General features: G+C 37.1%; 2 protein-coding genes across 3 annotated transcripts; both read left to right on the forward strand.

Annotated features, from left to right (window-relative positions):
- Window positions 1-574: 574 nt before the first annotated feature.
- On the forward strand, window positions 575-15,242 carry wdr60 (WD repeat domain 60). Of its 2 annotated transcripts, XM_015377444.1 has the most exons (23): window positions 575-711; window positions 880-933; window positions 2,210-2,807; window positions 2,879-2,946; window positions 3,052-3,330; window positions 3,398-3,454; window positions 5,576-5,623; window positions 5,826-6,030; window positions 6,126-6,228; window positions 6,307-6,436; window positions 6,529-6,640; window positions 7,334-7,428; window positions 7,566-7,695; window positions 7,864-8,036; window positions 8,246-8,408; window positions 10,950-11,063; window positions 11,162-11,214; window positions 12,954-13,005; window positions 13,092-13,152; window positions 13,414-13,513; window positions 13,594-13,725; window positions 14,454-14,677; window positions 14,757-15,242. In XM_015377444.1, the coding sequence occupies exons 1-23, from the start codon at window positions 697-699 to the stop codon at window positions 14,926-14,928; spliced, it is 3,138 nt and encodes a 1,045-aa protein (XP_015232930.1). In that variant the 5' UTR covers window positions 575-696; the 3' UTR covers window positions 14,929-15,242. The 2 variants fall into 2 exon arrangements, with proteins under 2 accessions (XP_015232930.1, XP_015232931.1); XM_015377445.1 differs by lacking the exon at window positions 3,398-3,454.
- Window positions 15,243-17,443: 2,201 nt separating this feature from the next.
- Window positions 17,444-23,069, forward strand: LOC107086504 (leucine-rich repeat-containing protein 14-like). Its single transcript, XM_015377491.1, has 3 exons — window positions 17,444-17,988; window positions 18,828-19,658; window positions 21,107-23,069. The coding sequence occupies exons 1-3, from the start codon at window positions 17,711-17,713 to the stop codon at window positions 21,672-21,674; spliced, it is 1,677 nt and encodes a 558-aa protein (XP_015232977.1). The 5' UTR covers window positions 17,444-17,710; the 3' UTR covers window positions 21,675-23,069.
- The last annotated feature ends 1,058 nt before the right edge of the window (window positions 23,070-24,127 follow it).

A 24,127-nucleotide genomic window follows, 5' to 3' on the forward strand; every position in this document is an offset into this window, starting at 1 on the left:
ATGGCTTTGTTGTGAAGCACTTTGGGTACCATCTGGCTATTGTAAAGGGCTATACAAATAAATTTGATTTGATTTTGATTTGATAATGTGACTACCCCAGATCATAAGTGATTTAATACTAATCCCCCCCATATGCCATTTCAAAGTCGTTGTTCAGTAAAATAAAAAACAAAAAGAAGCAAACCAGACAAACTATTGGATTAAGACCAAATTTCATGTCATTTGCACAAATACAACCTGAGATATATACAGATATGAAGAATAAATGTAATTTAATTAATCATCTAATTAGCTTTATTATATCTTATCTTTTATACATGTATTATATCTTGATTTTTTTTTTTTTTCATTGATTATCTGTTTGGGATGAAGAATGGCCAATTGACAGATGTTTGGAAAACAAAACATCTAAAACTGAGACAAAACAGATAAACAAAACTATCACAGACTTTATAAAAATCACCCGAACTGGAACACAATCGTAAATTAAAAAATCCAGTTTGACTTTAATGCCTGTGGCTGCTGAGCATCGATTTCTCCTGCGCTGATTAGTCAGGTCTGTTGTTAAGTCGACATGACGCGTTCTCCATGGTTTCCATCTAATGCGCATGCGCATAAACACATCGCTATGGCGTCGTGGATACATAAGTAGTAGAATGTTTATGTTTTTGTAAAAGCTCAAAAACAGACGAGAACATGCAGAGCGAGAAGGTAAGATGCTATCGTGAGATGTTGGATAAAAGCTAAACCTCAGCTTGGACTCCGGATTGGGGCTGTTGTAAATCATCGCATTCTCTTTTAGATTTAAATGAGCTTTTTGTTGATATAGGTGCACCCGATTGTTGTGATAAAGGTAATAAAGATGTTCTATTTCCTTAGAAATTAACCAAAGAAGACACGTGGAGACCTGCTGAGCTGAGACGACATATTAGGGTAATTCAAAAGTTCTTAGACAGATAGAATAATGGCGGAGAATTAGGTTTGTTTTAAACCTTCTTTATCCAGGAGATTTAGACAACAACAAACTTGAAGCATTTTATATAAAGAAATATTTATTTGTTTGTTTGAATGTATATTGTGTTACTGACACAGAAAACTAAACTGGTTGATTAACACATGTCACCCAAAACCTTTAAATGTAATGCTGAGGGTTTTTTAGAATGTATTTTAATACGCCCCAGTTCTTCTTATGAATCAAAACTGGTAGTTTCTCCTTGCTTTCCAGTAAATACTTTTGATTGTCTATATAGTTACAAGATTCTACGGTATATAAAAATGTTAATCTTTAACTAAGATATTATTTTCAGAGGGCCTTTCATAAATCGAAATGAAAAAGAGTGAACTACAGAGACTGGAATAAGCAATATGAGCAACTCATATCCAAGATCAGGAAAAAAAAAAAACTGTCAAACCTAATAATAAATGCACCAGCTGTGAAGCATGGTGGTCACAGCTTTATGCTGTGGGATTTTTATCTTATTTATTTATTTTTTGCTGCTATTGATACTGGTATTTCACACAAGATTGATGGAATCATGAAAAAGGACTACCTCTAAATTCTTCAACTTGGGTTTGCAGGATAGAAACACAACACTGCTGATTTGAGGATGGATAAAGAAAATATATTGTTTCTTTTAGATATAGGTTTCTGGTGTAACTTGCTGAGGGAAATGTATTTAAGTATGAGTAGGTGTAATTTAATAATCGATTAATCATAAACTGGAATGTAGAGACTCTAAAATATGCCTTTAGCTGACAGACCGACCCACAATGAGCAGCAATTATGCCAAATAAAATAATAAAAGTGTTAACATTTTGAATTTCAAATAAAAAACGTCTTCATTTGTCAATATACTCTATACAGAACTCCTCAAGTGGAAAAGCTTTATTTTAATTTGGTTTAATTTTGCAAAAAGTCTTTAAGGAACCTTTTGTTATCTGATTATTACTTGATTAATTGAAGAAATAATCGACAGATTAATTGATTTGCAAATTAATCGTTATTTGTTAGTAGAATTTGAACTGGTCCTTCTGGCCTTGTATGGATTAAAGAAAATCATCAATTAATTCTAACTTGCGGTTGTAATGAATTGAAAATTAAAAGGACATTCCTGCACATGAGTGTACATAAAACCATGACTACAGTTGTGCTACCTGAACAAAAGTTCCTCACAAAATCAATGCCTTTTTTTGTTTATGTGTTTCTAAGGACAAAGACTCTAGTGAAAGATATTCAAGACACAGAGAAGACACTGATAGAAGGCAGCGTGAAGGAGAATCTATGGAGAGACGACACAGGGATCCGGACAGAGAAAAGCTTAAGGAAAAAAAGCTAAGACATGGAGACACAGGAGACAGATATGCAGAGCAAAAGAAAGACAGATCTTATGACAGAAGAAGTGAAAAGGACAGGGAGAGAAGAGGTGAAGAGGAAAGGAAAAAACAGGTAGGGGATGCAAGAAATTACAGGGAAACAATACTAGACAAAGAGGACTTCAGGGAAAGGGAAAAGCAGAAGGACAGACACAAAGATAAGGAGAAAGACAGGGAAAAAGTAAGGGAGAGGCACAGTGAGGACTGGGAAAGAAGGAGAGAAGACAGAGAGAAGGAAAGAAGGAGAGAGGAACGTGAAAAAGAGCATAGGAGAGAGAGAAGGCGACATGATGAGAGTGAAGTGAGAAGAGATCAGACAGAGAAGCTGCACAGAGAGCCGGGGGACCGGCAACACAGAGGCACACATGATGACAGAAGAAGAGACAAAGACATTCAAGAAGCTAATAGGCGTTCGGAGCAGTCAGAAGACAGAGGTATGCAGACATTTTTAGAACAGTTTCATACATTTAGGCTGTCCCTTTTTTAAAATACCCTTTTAATTTAGATAAAAAACAAGAACACAGACGGAATAATGAGGAAAGAGAACGAAGGCACAAGGAGAGAAGACATCATGTAAGATTAGGACCCTAATCTAAAAGTTAAATTCCCCACTTCTGATTGTTTGTTTTTTAAAATTTACAATTGTCTTGATAATTAATATATCTCTGATGCTTATAGGATGAAAAGGACGAACGTGAATCAAAGGAACGTCGGGAAATTAAAAAAACAGATGATGAAGTGCGGAATTCGCACGGCAACAGGAAACAAACAGAAAGGGAAAAGCAAAAAGAGAGACATAAAAAAGAGGAAGAAGGTGCAGAACGAAGACATAAGGACAGAGGACACAGTGAGGTAGCTAAAGAGGATCTAGAAAGAGACCACGGTGAGAAAAGGAGCTCCAGGAAATCCCAGTCTGACAAAAGTCTCAGACACGAGAAAATGGAGGAAGAGACAAAGGTTAGTTCATCCCTGAATTTTCCCTGAAGTCTGTTTTATTCATTCTTACCTTGTTTTTAATACTTAGGATGATGTAGCTGTTTCCAAGCAGCAGATGATGGATGGAAAAAATGGAGGAGAGCATGTAAGGTTTTGTTTGTTTGGAACTTTAAAAAAAAACAGCTAGTGTATAAAATAGCTTTTCATGATAAATTTATAACCGGTTTAACTATTTTCTTTTTGGTTATTATACAGTGTTCACAGTCTTAGGTTCATGCAAATTCTTATTTCAATTAAAAAATCAAATTAGTTTTCAGAAAACTGACCCTATACTTATGTAAAATAACTTCTTAATGTTTAAAAAGGCTCAGATTATCCATGCAAATATATTTTATTGATGTTTAAAATAACTGAGTTTTAAAGTATTTTTTCTTTCTCCCTACCAGTAAAATCAATGTTTTTTTGAACAGTCAAGCCAGTTATGACTAGCATCTGATAGAAATCTGTGGATGGAGTTAACATTCTCAGCATTAAAAGCTTGGAGCCCATACTGAAAGATAAATAGTGAAAATAACAATAGAAACATGCAAAGTCAGCAAGTCAACGCTGATAAAAAGGGTTGCACTTCTGTGGTGCCAGCAAAGATTTTCCCATTGATTAGTTAGAAGAATCACGATATATTGGATATTACATTTTAATATAATATCAATGGATTTTTTTTTCAGATGTCTATGATTTTGTATCAGAAAGAAACTTCTCGGTTAGATGAAAATAATCTTAAAACTGAACCGTGCCATGGGGATGAATCATTCTGGGCTTTTGTTTGCAAGTTTAACTCACCGGATTGTTTTATTTACGATTCATGAAGGTCTTAAAATGTAGGTCATAAAAGGTAATAAAAACATCCCAGCACTATTGTTTGAAAATCAATAGTGCTGGGTACCTGTTCTGATCCAGATATGATCTCGGTATTATATTTACCTTTAACATTTTATGTTATCAAGAAATTAAGTTGTGAATGATTATGAAATATTTTCTTTTCTTTTTTGTATTTTGTAATTATCATCGGAAACATACAAAGAAGAAAATGGCAAAATCTATTCAATTCAGTTTCAATTCAGTTTATTTATAAAGTGCTAATTCACAACACATGTCATCTCAAGGCAGTTTACAGAGACAAATAAACCAGATAATACGGTTAGATTGGTTAAAGTTTTCTGTCCAAGGAAAACCAGCTAATTGCATCAACTCATGGACTCAAAAGAAAGCCCTCACACCAAGCATGCTTGTAGCAACAATGGAGAGGAAAAACTCCCTTTTAACAGGAAGAAACCTCCAGCAGAACCAGACTCAGTATGAGTGACCATCTGCAGAGGCCGACTGGGGTTGAAGGAGATAGAATCATACATAGAAAAAAAAGCGGAGATACAAAAGGTAACTGTCAACCAGCTCCACAGGCAGCCCCGTCCAGGAAACAACCAGCCAGGCAGACAAGCTCCAATCCAGCTCCCATGTCAGAGGATGAAGAGAACACATACACTTAGTCACAGTCAGAGAAACAGGACTACACTGAAAAACAGGCCAAGCCCCAACAACTATTAATAACGGAGTTGATGGCAGCAGCACAGCTGATATTTCTCTCCAGGATGGTGTCACAGCCACACAGGCACAGACCAGATGAAGCTACTATGAGGAAAACAGGAGAGATTACAACATTAGAAATTGAACTAACAAATTCTGCAGAATAGAGATATAATGAAGAAAAGGGGCCCCTATGTCCTCCGGCAGTCTAAGCCTATAGCAGCATAACTATAGAGATAGCTCAGGATAACCTGAGCCACTCTAACTATAAGCTTTATCAAAAAGGAACGTTTTTTGCCTACCCTTAAAAGTAGGCCAATATATTGGTAATCTTTTGGCCAGTTAGTGAGATAAATAAATAGCTTATGTTTGTTAACTTTCAAAGGTCCCATAAAAGAGGTGGGAAGCTTCTATCACCGAACATATAGACCACATCACTTAGTAGATGAAGAGAGATTGTTGGTGGAGTCAGACGACTATAGATGAAGAAAAAAAAAATGTAACAAAAAAACATGAAGCACTGCAGAGAGCTGATATCATAGTTAACTGTTTCACAAACATTCCTCAAGTTTTGCATGAGAAAGGGTCTTCAAAACATCACCTTACATGGCTTTGTACCGATCCTGTCCTTAACTTTCAGCTCCAACATGTTTCTCCTGCTTAGTTTGTTTGTTTGCACCTGCAGGTAGAAAAGGCAGAACTTGCAGAGGAAGAATATGAAGAGGATTTTGAGGTAAAGGAATAGTAGAGATAACCAATTAAGTTTTTCCTATCTTTTATTTTATTAATATCTTCCTTTTTTAACACTTAATTGTTTGCTTTTGCACGCCGTTATCGCTTTATACATTCTAAGAGACCGGTAAGAACTCTGTGTTGCTGTGGTTTAGTTTGGCACATTGTGTCATATGGGTCAACGATGCTTTATTATCTTGAAGGATTATGAAGAGGACTTTGAAGACCTAGATGAGAGTGCTGAGGAGACTGAGGATGAGGTGCATGATGGGAAGGAGGAACAGACGGCCCAACCAAGTAAAGAGATCGAGTCAATCCGGAGAGCCATGGCTGAAGAGAACGAGAGAGCTGGAACGGCTCAGTCCAGACGGAGTATAGACAGGGAGGAAGAGGAGCATGTGTCTAAAGGTGACTCTTTTATTTGTCAGGACAGACAAATAATTAATAAAAGAATGTAACAAATATGTACAGAATAAAATTAATTATCACTTATTTGCTTAAAGGCTCTGAAAGGAATCAAAGTAAGATCTCACGACATGGTAAATTTATCGACTTTGTTGCTGCAAAGCAACGTGAAGTCAGCCAGAAAGCTGCTGCAAAACAGAAGTAAGTTAACTTCAAACTAAAGTAGCAGCCTAAAAGCGTTTTTTTTTTTAGTTTATAATAAATATTCTTTGACTGCAGGAAGCGAGGCGCAGAACTGCTTCATTTAATCGATTTGGATTTTTCACTGACTTGTTCCCTCCTGGACATACCTCCTGTCAGTGAATATGAGATGTATATAAAGAGCTTTGGAAATGCAAACACCAAGCAGGTAAGGTTTGTTTTAAACAAACACCTGAGCTAAAAGTAGAAAGGAGAAACCGTAGAGGCTGGACTGAGATGTAAGAGCGTCTTCCCTCCCAGGCTTATGTTCAGTGTAATGAGGATAACACAGATCGAGACGTCCAGACGGAGGAGATAGAGATATGTGAGAAGTGGACTCAGCATCCCCCTGAATTCAGTGGAGCATGTGGAGGTAAGAAAAAACAGAGACTTTTAATGCACTTTTTGTTTTTTTTGTCAAGTTATGACCAACCTCTTTGGATCTTTTTCATTTTATATTGATGCAGTTTTTCAAGTTCTGCAAATTCTGGTCTCCTTTAGCAAATATAGCCAAAATGTATAACTGCCTTTTTTTTCTTTTACCAGTGATAATTGAACACTTCCTAGGGAGAATATTAGATCTTATTGTTTTATATCCTAATCCTGCTAAAAATATTACCCCAACTTGGTCCCTGACCTATCCTCTATATTTTCCTTCATTTTTATGATGCTGCATGATCTCCAGCAATTCTTTAAGAACTTTGTAGGACAGCTTGGTTTATAACTAAGATTCAATTACATAAAGGTAGACTTTATTTGTTATTTAAGCAGCTTCTAAAAGAAATTAAATTCTAGATTTTTTTAAGGGATCTCAGGATAAGAAAATATTACTATTGAATACCATGTTTCTCAGCTTTTTATGTTTTAAAATGTCTTAAAAAAAAACAGGAATAATTTGTCCTTACGCTTCACATTAATAATGGATATTGTGTTTGTTTATTGCATGTATTTCCAATCATTCAAATAGAATTTTGAATAAGACAAAGGGTGAAGAGGATGCAGTGATGTGATTACAGGTTCTGCACATATTGTAAGTTCAGCGATGGTGCCTCTTCCTATATTGTAGATACCAACTTCTCTCTGGAAGCCCAGGACAAAACCAGGGATGAACTCATCCTCGATTCACAACAGCTGATGTCGTTTCTGGACTCAGCCTCACAGGTTTATTCATGGGGTTATTCCTGTTGTTTACTTTCTTCATCGTGTGATTCCCTGTAAAGTTTTAAAACTCTTCATTTAGAGCACTTCTCCAGCTGTAAGAGTTGACTTGTTTTTTTTTTTTTTTTTTTTAAATAAAGGTCATGGTGGTGCTGCTGGAGGAAGACCAAGCAGAGAAGAAGTCCTTAAGAAAGCTGACGACTCAAACAGATTCCCTTTCTTTTAGTGATGGAAGTCTACAGCTCAACACCACCTTGCCTTTTCTTTCAGGTACAGTATCATTGGAGTATCCCACAGATTATATATTTATGTCAATAATGCTAAGATGAGCACTAATTGCTATTAAGTTAATCTAGTTGCTGTAGTTTGTTTTTGTTATAGACAGGCATAAGTACTTTTTCCAAGAGTCACTTCCTTTTTAACTTTTTTTCCTCACAGGTCGACAGATAAGTCTTGTTCACTTCTCTCCGGGTCAAAAGCACACCATGCTGTCCGTGCACATGCCCAAAGTCCAAGCCAGCACCGCCCACCTCGACAGCTGCAGCATGGTCTGCGTTTGGAACATCTGGGAACCATCCAGACCTCAGAAGATATTTATCTATGAAGCAGAGGTTCATTTTTACACAATTTTCAGTTTCGGCACAACTATAGAATAATATGCGCATCACTGAGAAATTATTTTAAGCCAGTTAAGTATTTCTGCTAAGCTAATAATTGAGACCTAAAACATGGAAGGAAAACCAAGAAACCAATTCATTTGAAGACAAAACTGTTTTTAAGTCCAATACTGGTGGACCTTGGTTTTGTTTTCTTTCTCTAGATTCAGTGTTGCTGCTTTAGTCCAGGAAAGTCCACTCTAGTGTTTGCAGGAACACAGGTCGGCTCTGTGGTTCTGTGGGACCTGAGGGAAAATTCCAGCAACCACTACAGATTAAAGATTGGTGAGGATGAGTGGACCTTCAGAAATCCTACGTTCTCCACTGGTATGTCAGGACAGCTTTTATTTTATTTATTTTCAATGCCGTTAAACATACATTTTACCTTAATAATGCATTATTTACTCATTCAAATTTTAAAAGGTTCTTGCAAGCTTGCACCATAACCAAATTTTTTGTAGTTTTCAAAAAATGAAACTCCTAAGCTACCTGGAATATTGTAGTGTTTATTATTGCTTATTTTGTTGAGTGTTTTTTACAACAAATCAAAATGTTCGTTGTTGTAGATCTAATTTGAAATGTAGAATTCAAATGGAAAATCACATAGATCTACTACATAGAAAAGGGTCAACAAAGGTGAAAGGCTGAAATAACCTGCTTGTGAATAAAAGTGTGTACCCTTAACATTATACTTTTTTAAACCTGCCTCTAATTTTATTTTAGCATTCATTTATTTGGCTACAAACATGTCATAAATGATGGTGAATAAGACTGACTGCAAATCAACTAATCCTGCCAGAATTTTCCTTCCATTCATTTTTTTCCAGTCATTTTTACCCTTTAGTTACAGAAATAGTTTGCAGAAAGGTTACAAACTCATTTCATTGCAATAAAAAGATATATATATATATATATATATATATATATATATATATATATATATATATATATATATATATATAAATATTTATAAATAAGTAATCATGCACAGTGAATACAACTAACCATAATTTCAGAAAATATGGAAAAAACATGGATCTTTGATACAGAAAAGTTAGGTTAAACCTCCATAATCATGTAGAGGACTGCATACTGTACACCTATAGAGCAGATTGCTGTTGATAAGATCTTAAGGAACAAAATGCAAAAGGTTTGGAAAGACACCATGGTTGAAAAAGGCGCACAAGGAACAAGGTCCAAGAGACTCGGGGAGAAGGGAGAGGAACAGAATCTGACTTGCATGAGTGGAAGAAAGGAACAAGTTTCTGCAGCCACTGACTGGCAGAGCCTTCTCATCGACTGGTGTCGGCCAGGCCCACCATGTTTTATCAAGTCTGGGATATTTCCTTTAGCTTACAACCAAAATTGGAATTTGTTATTTAGAGTTCATTACTCAGTGGTATATTAAATAAAAGTTAAGTGGAGGAAAAAATGTTGCAATAAAATAAGCAGAACTATGAGAGAAACGTCATTTTTGGTTTTATTTACCTATAAGCCAACATCATCAACATCATTTGACGATTGTCTGGAAATGTTAGAAGCATAATACATTCATTCCTGTGTTTTACTTTTAACCCCTTTAATATTTCTTCACCTCTTCTAGAGGAACGCACATTGTTCCCAGGCCATAAGGGATTATTTATATTGTGTCTCTGCTCTGGCTTTCCTCCCAGCGGAGCGGTAAAAAAACACCCCGCATTATTCTTCTAGTGTATCTAGAGCATGTATATTTATAGAGCACTCTGGTATTTTCATACAATGTTACATATATTTTCTCTAAGCTAACTGCGATGTACGTTATGCATCCCTTATAAGGGCCTGAACACACAGTTGCGTACAACTTTTTAATCTCTGATGCGATTTTCTTTCCATGTCACATTGACTGCGTATAGAGAGGCTCCGACTAGGGTGGGCAGATCAGCGCAGATTTTTTTTTACTTCTGTCTCTGTGCTATACACAAATTAAAACAATTTGCCACATTTGAATTGGACAGATAATGAAAAAACAAAACAAAGGCATATTTTATAAAGCAAAGCAAGTCTGTGCAGCATCTCAAACCAGAAAAGATAGAGAATGCTTATAGTAAAAGAATAATGAGATCTATGTCTAAACAAAAGAAAAACAGAGCACTAAATGCCGTGGGATGGTTTTTGTACTGACTGAGTCATTGAGAGGTGATTTTTAGAGAGTTCTGGGGTGTTTATCTGAGTTTTTCTTTCTTTTTTTTCATAAAGAGGTGAAAGATATAAGCTGCGCTTACCTGCTCTGTCTGCCCTTCATAATTTTGTTTTTTGTGAGACTCAAAAAGGATCACTATTTCACTATATCAATTTTTTCCTCCTCCATTGATAAACTTCAGTCTCTGTCCCTCCTTGTTTTTGAGAGGCTTATCTCACTGCTTAATCTGTTTTCTGTCCTCCTGAACTCCTATCATGGTTAAAGTATTCTTTTTCATATTACCATTCATTGTTTTTGCACCAGTCTGTCCCTTTTATTATGTTGATAAACAGATTTATCTTGTATATTCCCCCAAAAGTGATGTTTTACTTTGTAACAGTGTCTCTCTTCCTGTCAGACCAATTAAATTGCTGCATAGTCTGACTAAAATAGACTTGGGGTCTATCTGAGTTGGACCTACGCTAGCCCTCTTGTGTAAAATCATGTTGGATGTGATGACTCTCAAAGAGCGCTAAATGCCACGACCTCGTCCAACACAATTTTCTGTCAGAGCAGACGCAAAATCAGATTTGGTGTGTTCTGGCCTTAACACAACTTTACCTTATTTTAGGTTCAGATGTTGTTTTTCCATAAACGTAGAGTAATGCAGTGAATACCGACACTTGTCTGTTGTTTTCCTGTCTACACAGATGCAGTGATGTCCAGCCCAAGCCATGCCTCACCTGTTGCCTCTGTAGAGGTCATTCCCTCCTTTGTAGCTGGAGGGCTGAGGGCAGAGGTTCCTCTTCTGGCCTTTGAGGAAGGTAGGAATCTAACAGATTTAAAGAGTTTTTGTGTCTAATTTGTTCCTCAACCTCTCGTTATTAACTGAAATGTTCTTTTTATCCTTCTGAATCATCAGGGTTGTCCTTCCAGCTGGCCTCTCTGGATGAAAGTGGGATGTTAAATATTTGGGTAGGTTAGCCAACAGAGAAATTCTCTCTTTCTCTACACTGGAGATACAGATTTAATGTGATAGTCCAGAGAGGTGCAACATTGTGGCATTTAGCTATTTTGTTACTTTAAGTTGATGTTTTTAGAACATCGTATGCAACTAAAAACCTTGCATCCTCAATACATAAAGGCTTTTTAAAAAGTAATTTTATAAAAGGAGATGACAGGAAGCATGCATGAAATGATGTCCTGACTGATGTATACGGTGCTGTGTTAAAGTTTCTGTACCTCCTTGAATATATTTGCATTTTATATGGTAGACCATCACAAAGTAGTGCATAATTGTGAGGTGGAAGGAAATGTATCTTTTTTACAACTGAGAATTTGAAAATTTGGAGTGCATTTTATTCAATTCCTCAAAGTCTTCAAAGTTTATTGTGAACCCCCTTTTGTTATGCTTGAATCTACAAGACCGTACCAGTTTTGCTCTAATATTTAGATAGCAATTTATTCCCATTCTTTGCCAAATATGTCAAGGTCAGTCAGATTAGGCGGAGACCCTCTATAACTCCAATTTGAAAGCCTCAACACACATTCTTTATTGGATTTTGCTCTGGACTTTAAGCAGTTCACATGAATACGCCTTGATTTAAACAATTTCAGGGTAACTAGTTGAATAATTAGAACTCTAGCTGAAGGTACAACTCTAGCTCAGTTTGGGGCCTTTTGCAGCTTCTAATAGATTTTGAACCCGAATTGTTTTTTATTTTCCTACTTAGAAACATCCCCACACCAGGATGCTACCATCAGGGTGGATTCCTTTTTTTAGTTTTGCATGGCACTTATGCTTTGCTTCTTGAATGCATGTAAAAAATGTGACTTTCAATGTGATCTGGTAAGAGAATCTTCTTTAACAATGCTTATGAATTTTCTTCTTGGTTTTTTTCACTGGTAGGTTTCCCAATGAGTGGGACTTATCTACCCTTAGATGTGCAGCTCATCCAGAGTCATACCCAAATTAAATTAGATATACTAACACGAAGGTAGTTGCAGCACATGTAATTTCTTTGATATTTATGCTTTTATAACTGATGGTCCCATTTAAGATTAAAAACCTAATTTTCAAGGCACTCATGGATAAAAGGCAACAATAAATAAAACACAAAAAGTTACATAATTTAAAGAAAAACAACTAATTTTGAAAGCCTGGTCTCCCTTTATTAAAGGACACTGACTTTCTAACTGGAGCAGTCAGACATACTGGAACTGTCACTTGTTTAAAGCCATGGAAGTTGGAACGTGTGAATTTAAAAATATTTTCCTGGCTTGGATTGTTTTTGCTTTATGATTAATTTAATTCAACTACGTGGGTGGCTAAAGGGATGTAGGCTATATATAAGTTAAAATCATACTATAATTCCATTTCTTACCTGCTGTTCTAAAAAGTTTTTCTGTAGATGAGTAGTTGGTTGTATTGATTTTATTTACTGGTATCAGACCTAATAGTTTTAGAAGATTTTAGGTGGTTTAACTCCTTAGTTCTGTGTGTATGCAAATTTTTTGTTACCTTAATGGATATGGTGAAAAATCGATAAGTTTGTTTCAGAAACAGTCAAAGGGTTTAGTTTTGCAAGGTAAAGCTTTTAACAAAATGATTGTACATGTTGCAGTGTATGACATCATTAGGATTCAGAAGGGTACTCATTTCCCTCTCTAGATATTGACCGATTTTAATGCGTTTTCCTCTTTGCATCCTTCAGGTGGTGGTGGAGCTGCCTAAAGGCAATGAGGCGGGCTCTCTAACAGATCTAGGTAATGGGGTCTTGATTTATATACATTCATTTTTCTTCAGTATGTGCTTTTGGCCTCTAACTCCATCTCATGTTTCAACTTTCCAGGTCTCCGTCCTGGGGGCAAAGTGAAGCTGCTTCACAGCTCCTCCCTCCTCACTGTTCAGAGGTTAGATTGATAAATAGTTCATGTTGATCACCTGTTACTGTGGGTCGGCTGCTGGGCTTAAAAATACCTCTCAGTGGCTTGGCCAAGTGGGACGCAGCTGTTCTGCAGTGGTCACATGATCATGTTTGTTACTCTCTTCATGTTTTTGTCACCTCGATATCCAATGGGAATGTTCTGAGGTCATGGACTGTAAAGCCGGGGTGGAACATGATGTGACTGGACATTTTGTGAGATCTTATCTTATCTCTCTCTATCCCTTAGGCCGTTACTAAAAGTGGCAGGAACAGCAAGACCGTTTCAGACCCTGCTATTAAAATACCATCCAACAGACTCCAATCAGTTCTTTATTGGCACTAATCTGGTGAGCAAAATGTCTCTGAATATTGATCAGTGATCTTCCAGTATAGACTGTGAAACATCCTGAATAGTCTTTCCTTCCAGGGTCTCGTCAGCCATGGAACAAGTCATGGTTTGAAGACTCCTCCACAGTTTTACGGGTTTCAGGAGGTGGAGGAAAGAACTGTTGACATCAACTCAATCCACTTTTCTCCTTTCAGACCAAACCTGTTCCTGGTAGGGAGGTTTCCTTTTTTAAACTCTGTCCATTTAGGAAATACTGCCCTCTACACACACACACTGGTACTGCTGATTGATTTTAAAACAAAAAGAAAAAAAAATATTTATCTTTGGTAACTCTAGCATGATCTCAGAAAATAAAAATGATTGAATGGCTGTTATTATGATTAGAAATAAAGCCAAGATTCATTAGTACCCTTCAGTTGGCGTTTAAAATAAAACAATTGAAACCCTTTTAATTAATTCTTCACTTTTATCAGTTGATGGTAATGAACCTTAATCAATCATTTCCTTCTGCATCCATTGGAGTATTAAAATTATTTGACACACATTTAGTCCCTCATTCGAATCAACAGTAAGCAAGATCCCACGGAGCCTAAACATCCAACCTCCTACTAACCCCACCGTGGGCATAATCATCTTACTTTACGTAAAAAAAAAAAAAAAAACTCCGTACATTTGTGTATTAAGAGAAATAGTGAGAAGTTTTAGTATCACCTTGTTTAATTGTGCAAAAAGTCTTCTTTCAGGAACATTCTGCGATCCGATTATAATTGATCAATCGAAAAAATAATTGACAGATGAATCGATTCGCAAAATAATTGTTACTTGCAGCCCTACATAGAAGTTCCTTAAATGCTGCAAAGAGATTGACTGGAAACGAGGTTTGATTCACCTCATTCTGTTTTGGTACCTTACTGTGATTTTATTTTATTTTATTGAAGGTTGGCTGTGCAGATGGCAGCATCAGGCTGCATACAGTCAACCATGAGCAGCCTGTGGCAGAATGGAAGAACAGCACTGCTGGTGAACCAGTGATCTCAGCACAGTGGGCCCAGACCAGGCCCGCCGTATTCTGTGTTCTGGATGCAGCTTCTAACCTTCACATATGGGACATGATGAAAGATGATGCACAGCCTCTTATAACGAAGAAAATGAGCACAGATGGGTAAAAAAAACTAACTAAATAAGAAATGATACACTTAATGCGCCGTCATGTGTTCTGATCAGCCTATTCCTGTTTTCAGGGTTACAGCTATGGCTGTATTTGGAGACTCAGGACATCAGAACACATACTCAGGAATTGCCCTTGCACATGAGTCAGGTAAAATAGAGCTGCATTATTTCACTCCAACTTTGACGGTGCTCAACCCTACAGAGGAGGGGAAGTTGGAGAGTATAATGACTGAAGCCTTTTGAAACCCAGCGTCTTGAATAGCTCACTTCATTCTGTTTAGGACCCATTTTGGTCTTTCTATGAAGGTTCAATGTATTTTTAAACACAGTTTGACTAAAACAAGCTTTCGTCAACCACCTTTTACATTAAAGACATGAAAAAGGTGACGTATGTGTTTCTTTATTTTACTAGTTATGTTAAATGTATTCCAAATGGGATGGAGGATGTCATGTTATAAAGTGAATGTTCTTGATGCATTGATTGTGATTAAAAGAGGAATGTACAGGTTTGTAGATATGTGAAAAATATTTGTATTACTATTACTTAATCTGGATTCTTTTCAATAAATTAGTTAATATGTATGTGTGATATGCTTTTTTTTTTACTTTTTACAAAAGACATTACACCACCTACCATACTGATATGAAGGTATACTGCAATTATTTAAGGGACATTTACTTAGATATTTCATTGTCCCACTATTTGCTCTTTAATCATCCTGTTTATGGTTTTGCCCTTTAGACAAAAATATTTACAAATATTTGGTAGAATACAATCTGTGCAGTGTGGTCAGCACTGACTACGTCGGGGATTTATAAATAAATAAATGCTGCTAAGGTGAACACTGAGCCATAGAAAAAGACTTCCATAAATAGCTAGGTAGCCAATTTAAAGGATCTAGGTTTGATTGTTTTAAAATGTGTATACTAATTCTATGGAAAGCTCATATTTTATTAATCAAAATAGATGTTTTTTTATAGAAACCACATGGTTCTTTTTTATAGAAACCACATGGTTCTTTCATTAAAATGTTCAGGGAGAAATAAGGATGTTTCTTTTCAAAAAGTGATGTTAGCCTATGCTTTCACTGTGTCATTATCCAACCAAGGTGTGCCATACATAGAAATACTGCTTCCTAAAAAGCTTAATCTAGCATTTTTTTTGGCCTACCTATTAAATCTGTTGTATATTAACTCTAATTGTGGTTGGCAGAATATGCTGGTTTTATTAACGCTATGTGATTGTGTTTTTTGTCCATCCTCCGGAAAGATTACATATATTAAACATTTACTTTCCAATTTGTTTTAGCAAATAAGAATTCCCCTTTCTTTTTGCGTGTCTCACAACCCTTCAGGTCAATGGAGGTCATTACTACCACATTTTGAAATTGAAGAATCCCCAAATATGCGTGGGTCAATTCTAATTTTAAGATAAATTTAAAAGTTTTGGTATGATTCACTAAAATGTTTTGTCGGTCTCTGTGAAAACTCGCTGCACATCCCGCTACGGTAACAATTCTAAATCCAGATGAGGCTAAAATAAAATACTTGCAATGACCTTTAAAACTATTTAAACTCTTGCCTATATACTGTTAATATTTTTAGTAAGGAAAAACATAATTCTAGTTTAGAATATTTTGTATAATAAAGCTTTTATCATTTATAACTATTATTATCATCACTGCCTCTCCCGCACTCCTGACAAGAATGCCTATCCTCTTTACCTCACTTCCTGGCATTAGTGTAAACCTTAAACATTACTCATGTTCAGTTAACAAACATTACCTGTGATATATATTTAAGAAACTCTTATTATAACAACCTTAAAATATATTTAGATGGTTCTAAGAATTTAAAAGGATGTGTGGGAATAGACATATATATACCAGAGTTTAAAATATGCATTTCTAAAAGAATATCAGATCAAATATCCATTTTCACAGTATAAATGGTGGCAGTTATACTAAGCTTACAATGGGTAGAAGAGGTTAGACCAGTCAGGGTGGTGGTATGCACGGATTCCAAAGCAGTTTTAGAAAGTATTCAGGGTGAAGGAAATAATAGAAAAGATTAAGTAAAGTCTATTTAGATTATATAGGGGTGGCATTGATATTTGGTTATGTTGGGTTCCAGCACATTAAGGTGTAAAAGGCAATGAAAAAGCAGATACATTAGCAAAAAGGGCCTTAGAGGGAACAATAACCATTACAATTCATTTTGGGAAAGGGGAAGGTAACTCACTTATTAAGAGTAAAGAAATGGAAAAATGGCAAAAGAGGTGGAATGAAGATAAGAAAGGAAGAGGATTATATAAGATACAAAAATCAGTATTAAATAGAATCATTGAGAGAAACTGAAGGAATGAAGTAATAATGATCAGATTAACAGTAGGTCATACCTATTTAAATTACAATTCATATTTAATAGGGAGGAAAAATAATGAGAAATGTGAAGAATGTGGAGAAAAAGAAAATGTAGAACATGTACTGATGAACTGTAAAACTTATGAAAGTGAAAGGGAGAAAATAAGAAGGATGGTTGAAAGAACAGGCAAAGAATGGAGTCTTAAATGATTATTGGGAAATAAAGGAAATATAAAGGATATAAACAGATAAAGGAAAGCATTTTTTATTTATCTACAGAAGACTAAATTACAAAAATAGAATTTGATGTAAGGTAAGGTTGCTACACACCCATGTACAGTAGGTGGCGGTATGCACCTTAAAGTTGCTTACGATCCGCCATTATAGAAAAGAAGAAGAAGAACTGTAAACTGTAAACATTTCTCATGTTCAGTTAGCTAACATTACCTGTCTACTTTACCAGAGAGCATTCAAGCAAGTCTATATAAGTTATTTCTGCTCTTTATTACCGAAGCTATCAGATGAAGTCGTAAAAACTTATTGACAGCAAAGATATTCTGTTACTGTTTATAAATTTAGTTGGGAGCTAGTTTAGCCCAGCTAGCTTACCGTGGGATGAGTTAAGAGAGCGCTACGTATATGTTTTCCTTCATTTTCTCACCATGGTGCATTCGTTGGTGAGCATTTGTGCCAAGGAGGTGGTCAGTGACCACAGCTCGTCACCCACCTGGCTCCGCTGGGTTCCCAGAGAGCTTTACGGACCACTGCTGGAGGCCTCCTTCGCCTGCTGCAGACCATTAGCTGTGGGAGAACTGGTGCAGCGGTGGCCGGAGCGGACCCTCCGAATAGGAGGACGGAGTAAAGCTGGGCAGACTGCTCCTAGTCGCCTCTGCATCCAGGCTCTGCTACTGGGTGTGGTGAGAGGACTGACGGACCGAAGGTACAAAAAATGGCTGCTTTTCAAAGTTGTTTTCGTAGTGATTAACTTAAGAAAAGGTTTCTAGTGAAAGTATGTCGGAAACTGAACTCCTTGTTTTGTTTAAATGCGGTTAACACTCGTTCAAATCCTTTGAAAATCAAAACATCACTATTACTGGAATTCAGGACAAGAACTTATTACTTAATTAACATTGAAAAATATGGATATTTAGATGGCAAAAATGAATGAAACGCCAACTTGCCCGAATATATTAAGAAAAATAACAAAAGTGCTTCTATAAGAAATTCAGGAAAAACACTCCGAGAGTGAAAGAAACACATTTTTTTAATTTAACATAAACTTAGAGGCATTAATGCTGACACTGACACTTAAATTATTTTGTTTATAAACCTAAATATAATTGTTAGCTAGGCTTATTTACTTTTTAACTTTTCAATTATTTTTTTACCTTTTTTGGACTTAACTATTTTTTTCCAACCTGATTTACAGTGAGCGATATATCACTGAAGGGCGCATGTAATTGGTCAAATGCCAAAATTAGATGTCCTGCCATGTAGAAGTATCTTTGCTGAATGGCTGGATATAGATCTTGTGCTTCTAGACCTCACTGAGGGATGGGGGGATTCCATTTGATAGGGGTATGCAAGTGATCAAAATAGGTGACTTACCCTATAAAGGGTGAAAGATAATGAGCTGATTGCAAATGTTTACAGATATTTTTGAAATGTCCTTAAATAATGTATAATTTTCATTCACCTTCCTAATTAGTCTCTGCCCTGCATTGACTAACTAGGATCTGGATCTGTAATATCAGTATTGTGTCTATTTATTCCCTCCAGGTCAGCCCTGCAGATACTGGACATTAGTGGCCTGCAGAAAGATGAGGGAGGAATAGGGGAGCCCATGGGAGGCTGGTCTCTGACCGTCGCGCTCTGCACAATGGTGGTCCAGGCCAAAGCTGGAGCACAGAGGGCTCAGAGGAAGGAAGGAGACCGAGAGAGGAAACGATTTTCAGCACTCGAAAGGGAAAGAGATTTAAAAAGAGAGAGAGGCCAGAGGATAGAGTCAAGGGCATTACAGGATGATGAGACATGCGGGGAGAAGGCGGGGTCCAAGGGTCCGATCAGTGAGCAGGATCTTATTAAAGGGGTGCGAAGGAGGATGGAGATGGAAAGGAAGAGAGGTATCGTAGCGACAGGTTCAGGAGGGAGTAAACCTGAAACAGAAGAAAAAGAGGCATGCTGTGAGGTGCTGGTGCATGTCAGAGCTGATCTTTTTGTAAACGCCCGATCCTGGGATCGTGTACGCTCAGCTCTGAGCGCTGCAGGACCCTTAAAGCTACAGTGCAGATACCTAAGAGTGGAAGAAATATCAGTGTCCAGTATCAGAACTCTGCTAAACCTGCTGCCACGCAGGGCGCTGTTGGGCATAGACATTCGTTACAGTTTCCTTGGAGTCGCTGGCTTGGCGGAACTGCTGCCTCTGCTGTCCACCTTCCCTGAACTGAACTCTTTGCGGCTCCATTACTGCAACCTGGATATTCGTAGAGAAAGCTTTGGTCAGGAGGAAGTCCTGAGGAACCTGTCACAAGGGCTGGCAAACCTTCAAGAACTGCGACAACTCAGCCTTACTACTCTGCGTCTGCCTGGACAGCTGCGGGTGTTGCTCAGGTAGTGCTTCTTAAACATATTCATGAATTTTTTTTGTATATGATCCTCACTAAAAGTACATCCCCAGTATTCTTCAAATCACAGCAACTTATAGGGTTTGATAAAGGTAAAGAGAATTAAGAAACATGTGGGATTAACCAGAACCCTGCAACTCAGATGGGATATAACAAACATGATCAGGTCTGTGAGAAATGTTACGTTTTAGTCTGTATGCAAAAGTCTACAACACCAGCCTTTTTTCAATGACACATGGTGGTGGCAGCATCATGCTTTTGGAGCTCATATTTTTTTAGCAGGTGCATCACAGCTGCTCAGATATGATGGCAAGATGGCTGGAAATATTTGCCTGATAATCCTCAAACAAAACGTGTTAAAGGCTGTAAAATATTTGATAGTTGGTCAGTGGTTCACCTTTGACCAGAAAGAAAAGAGATGCAATGAAATGGCTTAGATTTAGATCCTGTGCTGTAGTGACAAACATCCTCATTCACATGTTCACTTAAATTTGGCCAATTATGATATATGTTCACATTATTTATGGATTGCACTTAAAAATATCAAGATATTTTCAATTTTAACAAAGATATGAAATAATACAATATAACATACAATGGCTTAAATCATATTATAGGCCATCAAATAAGTGTCAGTCTGTGCTGTAGTGATTTTAAAGCCTCAACAACTAATCACTACAGCGTTGAAATGGTTCAAATAAAGACTAGACTTCGTTCTAATAGAGACCCGGAGCAAAGATTTGAAAACGGATGTTCTCCTTTCCATCAGACTGAACTGAAGCTTCTTTAAAACTAAAATCAAATTAAGCTGGTGAAGGACTTGCATCGATAATTGGAATAAGGGGTCCTTCTACAAATACACTGTGTGGCGAACCCCTAATGCACACGAACCATTTCAGATTTATTTTGGAAGAAGAGTCCTTCCACTTTGTAGTTCTGCCCTACATAATTTGGTGTTATAAAAATATTCACTATACCTTTAAAATAAGATTAAAGGTATAGTGGAGGATGTTCTTTTTCTGGGTGGATAATCAAAATAAGTGGTCCTCCTAATTGTCAATCATTCTGGTGATATGTTTACGTAACTCCTACGTGCTCGTCCCCATTTTCACTTACTGGTGGCGGGTCTGACATAGTGGAAAAATTGCAAATGTCCTTTTGAAAAGTAAGCTTGTATGAGCGATGCAAACAGCAACGTTTAAACAGAGCGTGCACAAAGAGAAATTGGCCCATGGTACCCTCTTGCACACATTTAATGGGCGCTCCCTCTCGGGAGCGGGTACAGGGTTGTGTATGTGTGTTTTTTTTTCTTTTTTTTTTTTTTAAGTGGAGAGTGTGTGTCTTTTCAGAAATTCACCAAATCCTCCACCTTTAAGAAAAAGAAAAATGTTATTTAAGATTTTAATCTTTTTTTTTTTTTTTCTCTCCCGACAGCTCACTGCCTCAGCCCTTAGAGGTTCTGGAGCTTCCCTATTTGAGCCTTAGTCCAGCTGACCTTGCCTATCTGTCCTGCAGCCATCATGCCTCCTCTCTGCTGCAGCTGGATCTAAGCGACAACTGTCTGGATGAAACCACCGTACCCTCTATCCGCCGACTCCTTTCCCAGGCTTCCAGCAGCCTGCAGCACCTCTCTCTGAGCGGCTGTGGCCTCACCGATGGTCTTCTTAGCCGCTTGTTGCCAACACTGGCAGGCTGCTGGGCCCTTAAAAGTTTGGCTTTAGCTTTGAACCCACTGTCCTTGGCGGGTCTGATTGCCCTGGTGCAGACGGCAGCAAGAATGCCCTGCCTTCGACAGTTACTCTACCCAAACCCTCTGGAAGACTACCAGCCTGGGTTGCCTGACCTGCCCTCTAGCGCCCAGCTGTTGGAGTGGCCTCTGGATGAATCCACAGACATGAACATGACTAGCAACCAGCTCAATAAGGTGCTGATGGACAGCGGACGCACTGACCTTTTCTTAACCTGTGACCTGCTCAATTATGATAAAGACTTGGTGGTCTAAAGGAGGGGAATTCAGTGCTATCATACAAGCAGCAAAACCCACACAAATTTCAAAATCATAATTAAACCTCATTAAAGGGCTTTGTCCCTTTTAATCTACATTTTCTGTTCTTAGGGTATCTGTTAGACTGCATTTGTAAAAATACCAGCCTCTCCCACCTTAAGCCCAAAAAAGTGGTGCAGTAAGGGCTGGTTATACTCCCGCAGCAGTGTGTCGCAGTGAGGTGTCACAGATATTTTTGATTTATTCTCAATATTGAAGTGTGGTCTGCGCTATGTTATTCAATGCAACAACGCAAGAGGGACAATGACGAACTAGCTGTGGGTCTAGATGTGGCTGAGTGAGGAAGTGGGGGCAAGTTAGTGTGACAACGGAGGGACATGAGGGCGAAAAAGAGCAGAGATCCAGGTGTCGTTTTCCACAATGTCATACAAACAAAACAAGCCAGTAAGGTACTGAACAGGAAATAGGCATAGAGTAGAACCGATGTAGATTTGACCAATCAGAGGCCTCCTGTCTGCAGCACTGTCTGCATTCACCTACAAATTTGTAGAGGTGCAGCAGAGTGTCTTCTGAAGGGGCGGGGATCTGCGTTAACTGCGACACACACAGACGACCTGGTTTCTGAGTATAAACCAGCCTTTATACATTTAATAATTCAGAGGTTTTTTTTTTTATATATTTCTGCACTTAATCTTGTATCAGAAAAAAATGTCAATTATTTTGTCAAATGTCAGTTTTAGATGTGAGCGGTAACTAACTTTGTGACAATAAATAATATGGCACAAACTTTCCCATGTTTGAAAATGAAAGAAACAGGTTTTTTGTTGCATTTGTAAAAGAAGGCAAATGTAGCAGAAAGGTTATTTTTTTACTTCCATATATAGGCTACTAGTGATGGGTCCGGAAACAGCAATGCGTTGGTGCATGCGTCGAACTCTTACAGCAAAAATCCTGTGTCGTTGCACGCATCGTTTCAAGAAAGTCGTGTGATGGTTAAAGGAGCTGTTTGGAACTGACTGCCGCACTAAACTGTTTATAAGCACATCTGCCAATGCAATGCGTCTGCCAAAAAGTCTGATCTTTTGTGGTTTAACATCAAATTAGTGAGAAAATATGGAGCAGCCTCAAGGGACAGAAAGGTTTCAGCCGATGGGACCATCTTGATTGAATTTGTTTTCATTTTCTTCTGTCATCCTCTCAGTAATCGTTCAACAGTATCTGAATTAAAATTGATTTCAAATGAACTCTTAATTTACTGTTCTTGCTGTAGTTATTTTAAATTAATGAATACATAAATACATCCTAAGCCACACATATCCTCTTTAGTGGTGAAGATTCTCAGTCATCCTGGTTATAGTCATTCCTAAAAAGTCCAGTGTTTTTTTTTTTAAATACTTTTTTGGAATCAAGCATCCTCATTCACATGTTCACTTAAAATTTCCCGATATAATACATATTCACGTTATTTAATGGTTGCATCTAAAAACATAAAATATTTTCAATTTAAACAAAGATATGAATGAGAGAGGATAGAAGATATGAACACAATATAACCATTGTATGCAATGGCGTAAATCGTATTATAGGTCATCAAATCAGTGTCAGGTCTGTTAAAGAGGCTGCCTGTAGTGATTTTAAAGATCCAGCAAGTGTCGGTATTCAGTGACTGTGTCACTACCGTTTGACGATGTGTCAAAACGCTTCATGACGTCTCATCTACCCATCACTGATATATACCATTTTTCTTGGAGATTATGAATTTAGATTCATTTTATTTTTAATGAAACCTAAATGGGTTTTATTGAGATGCACTAAGTTCTGCATAATGGTGAATTGAAAGTAAAATTATAAATTATTTTCTTTCTACTTTACAAAAAAAACTGCTTTAGGTTTCTTTCTAGCTGTAAACAATCAGATTTTCCTTCCTTCACAGTTATTCTACTTTATGTTGCACCATAACATAAATACAATACTAAAATGCTAAAAATTGATTTGATGTAAAAAATTTTTTACAGAACTATGAACATTTTGTATGCTGTAAAGAAATGACTGTAGTTTGATAGATGCAAATAAAAAAGGATCTAATATAGACATTTTTTAAAAATATTGCCTCTTTATGTGATCAGCTGAAGTTTTGACAAAAAAGAAAAGACTAAAAACTGTATAAAACATGCAAAAGTCTAATATGACATCTCATCCCCTTTCCTCTGCATCTGCAGTACATGACCTCAGAAATGTTACCTGCAGATTTCAAGGGGAAAAAAATGCAAGTAGATGGGTCCAACTGCACAAAGTCATAGTTAAGTATTTCTGATACCATTAACCAACAGGCAGAGTCAGATGATTGTAATGTATTAATCAATGAAACCCTCTAAAGAGAGAAGATGCACGAATGAAGGGTTTTTAAGGATGAATTCTTGTCTTGATTTGGAAGTTCATTGTGTGCCTTC

This window comes from Cyprinodon variegatus, unplaced genomic scaffold, assembly GCF_000732505.1.
Source record: "Cyprinodon variegatus isolate N-32 unplaced genomic scaffold, C_variegatus-1.0 Scaffold154, whole genome shotgun sequence".
Taxonomy (NCBI): domain Eukaryota; kingdom Metazoa; phylum Chordata; class Actinopteri; order Cyprinodontiformes; family Cyprinodontidae; genus Cyprinodon; species Cyprinodon variegatus.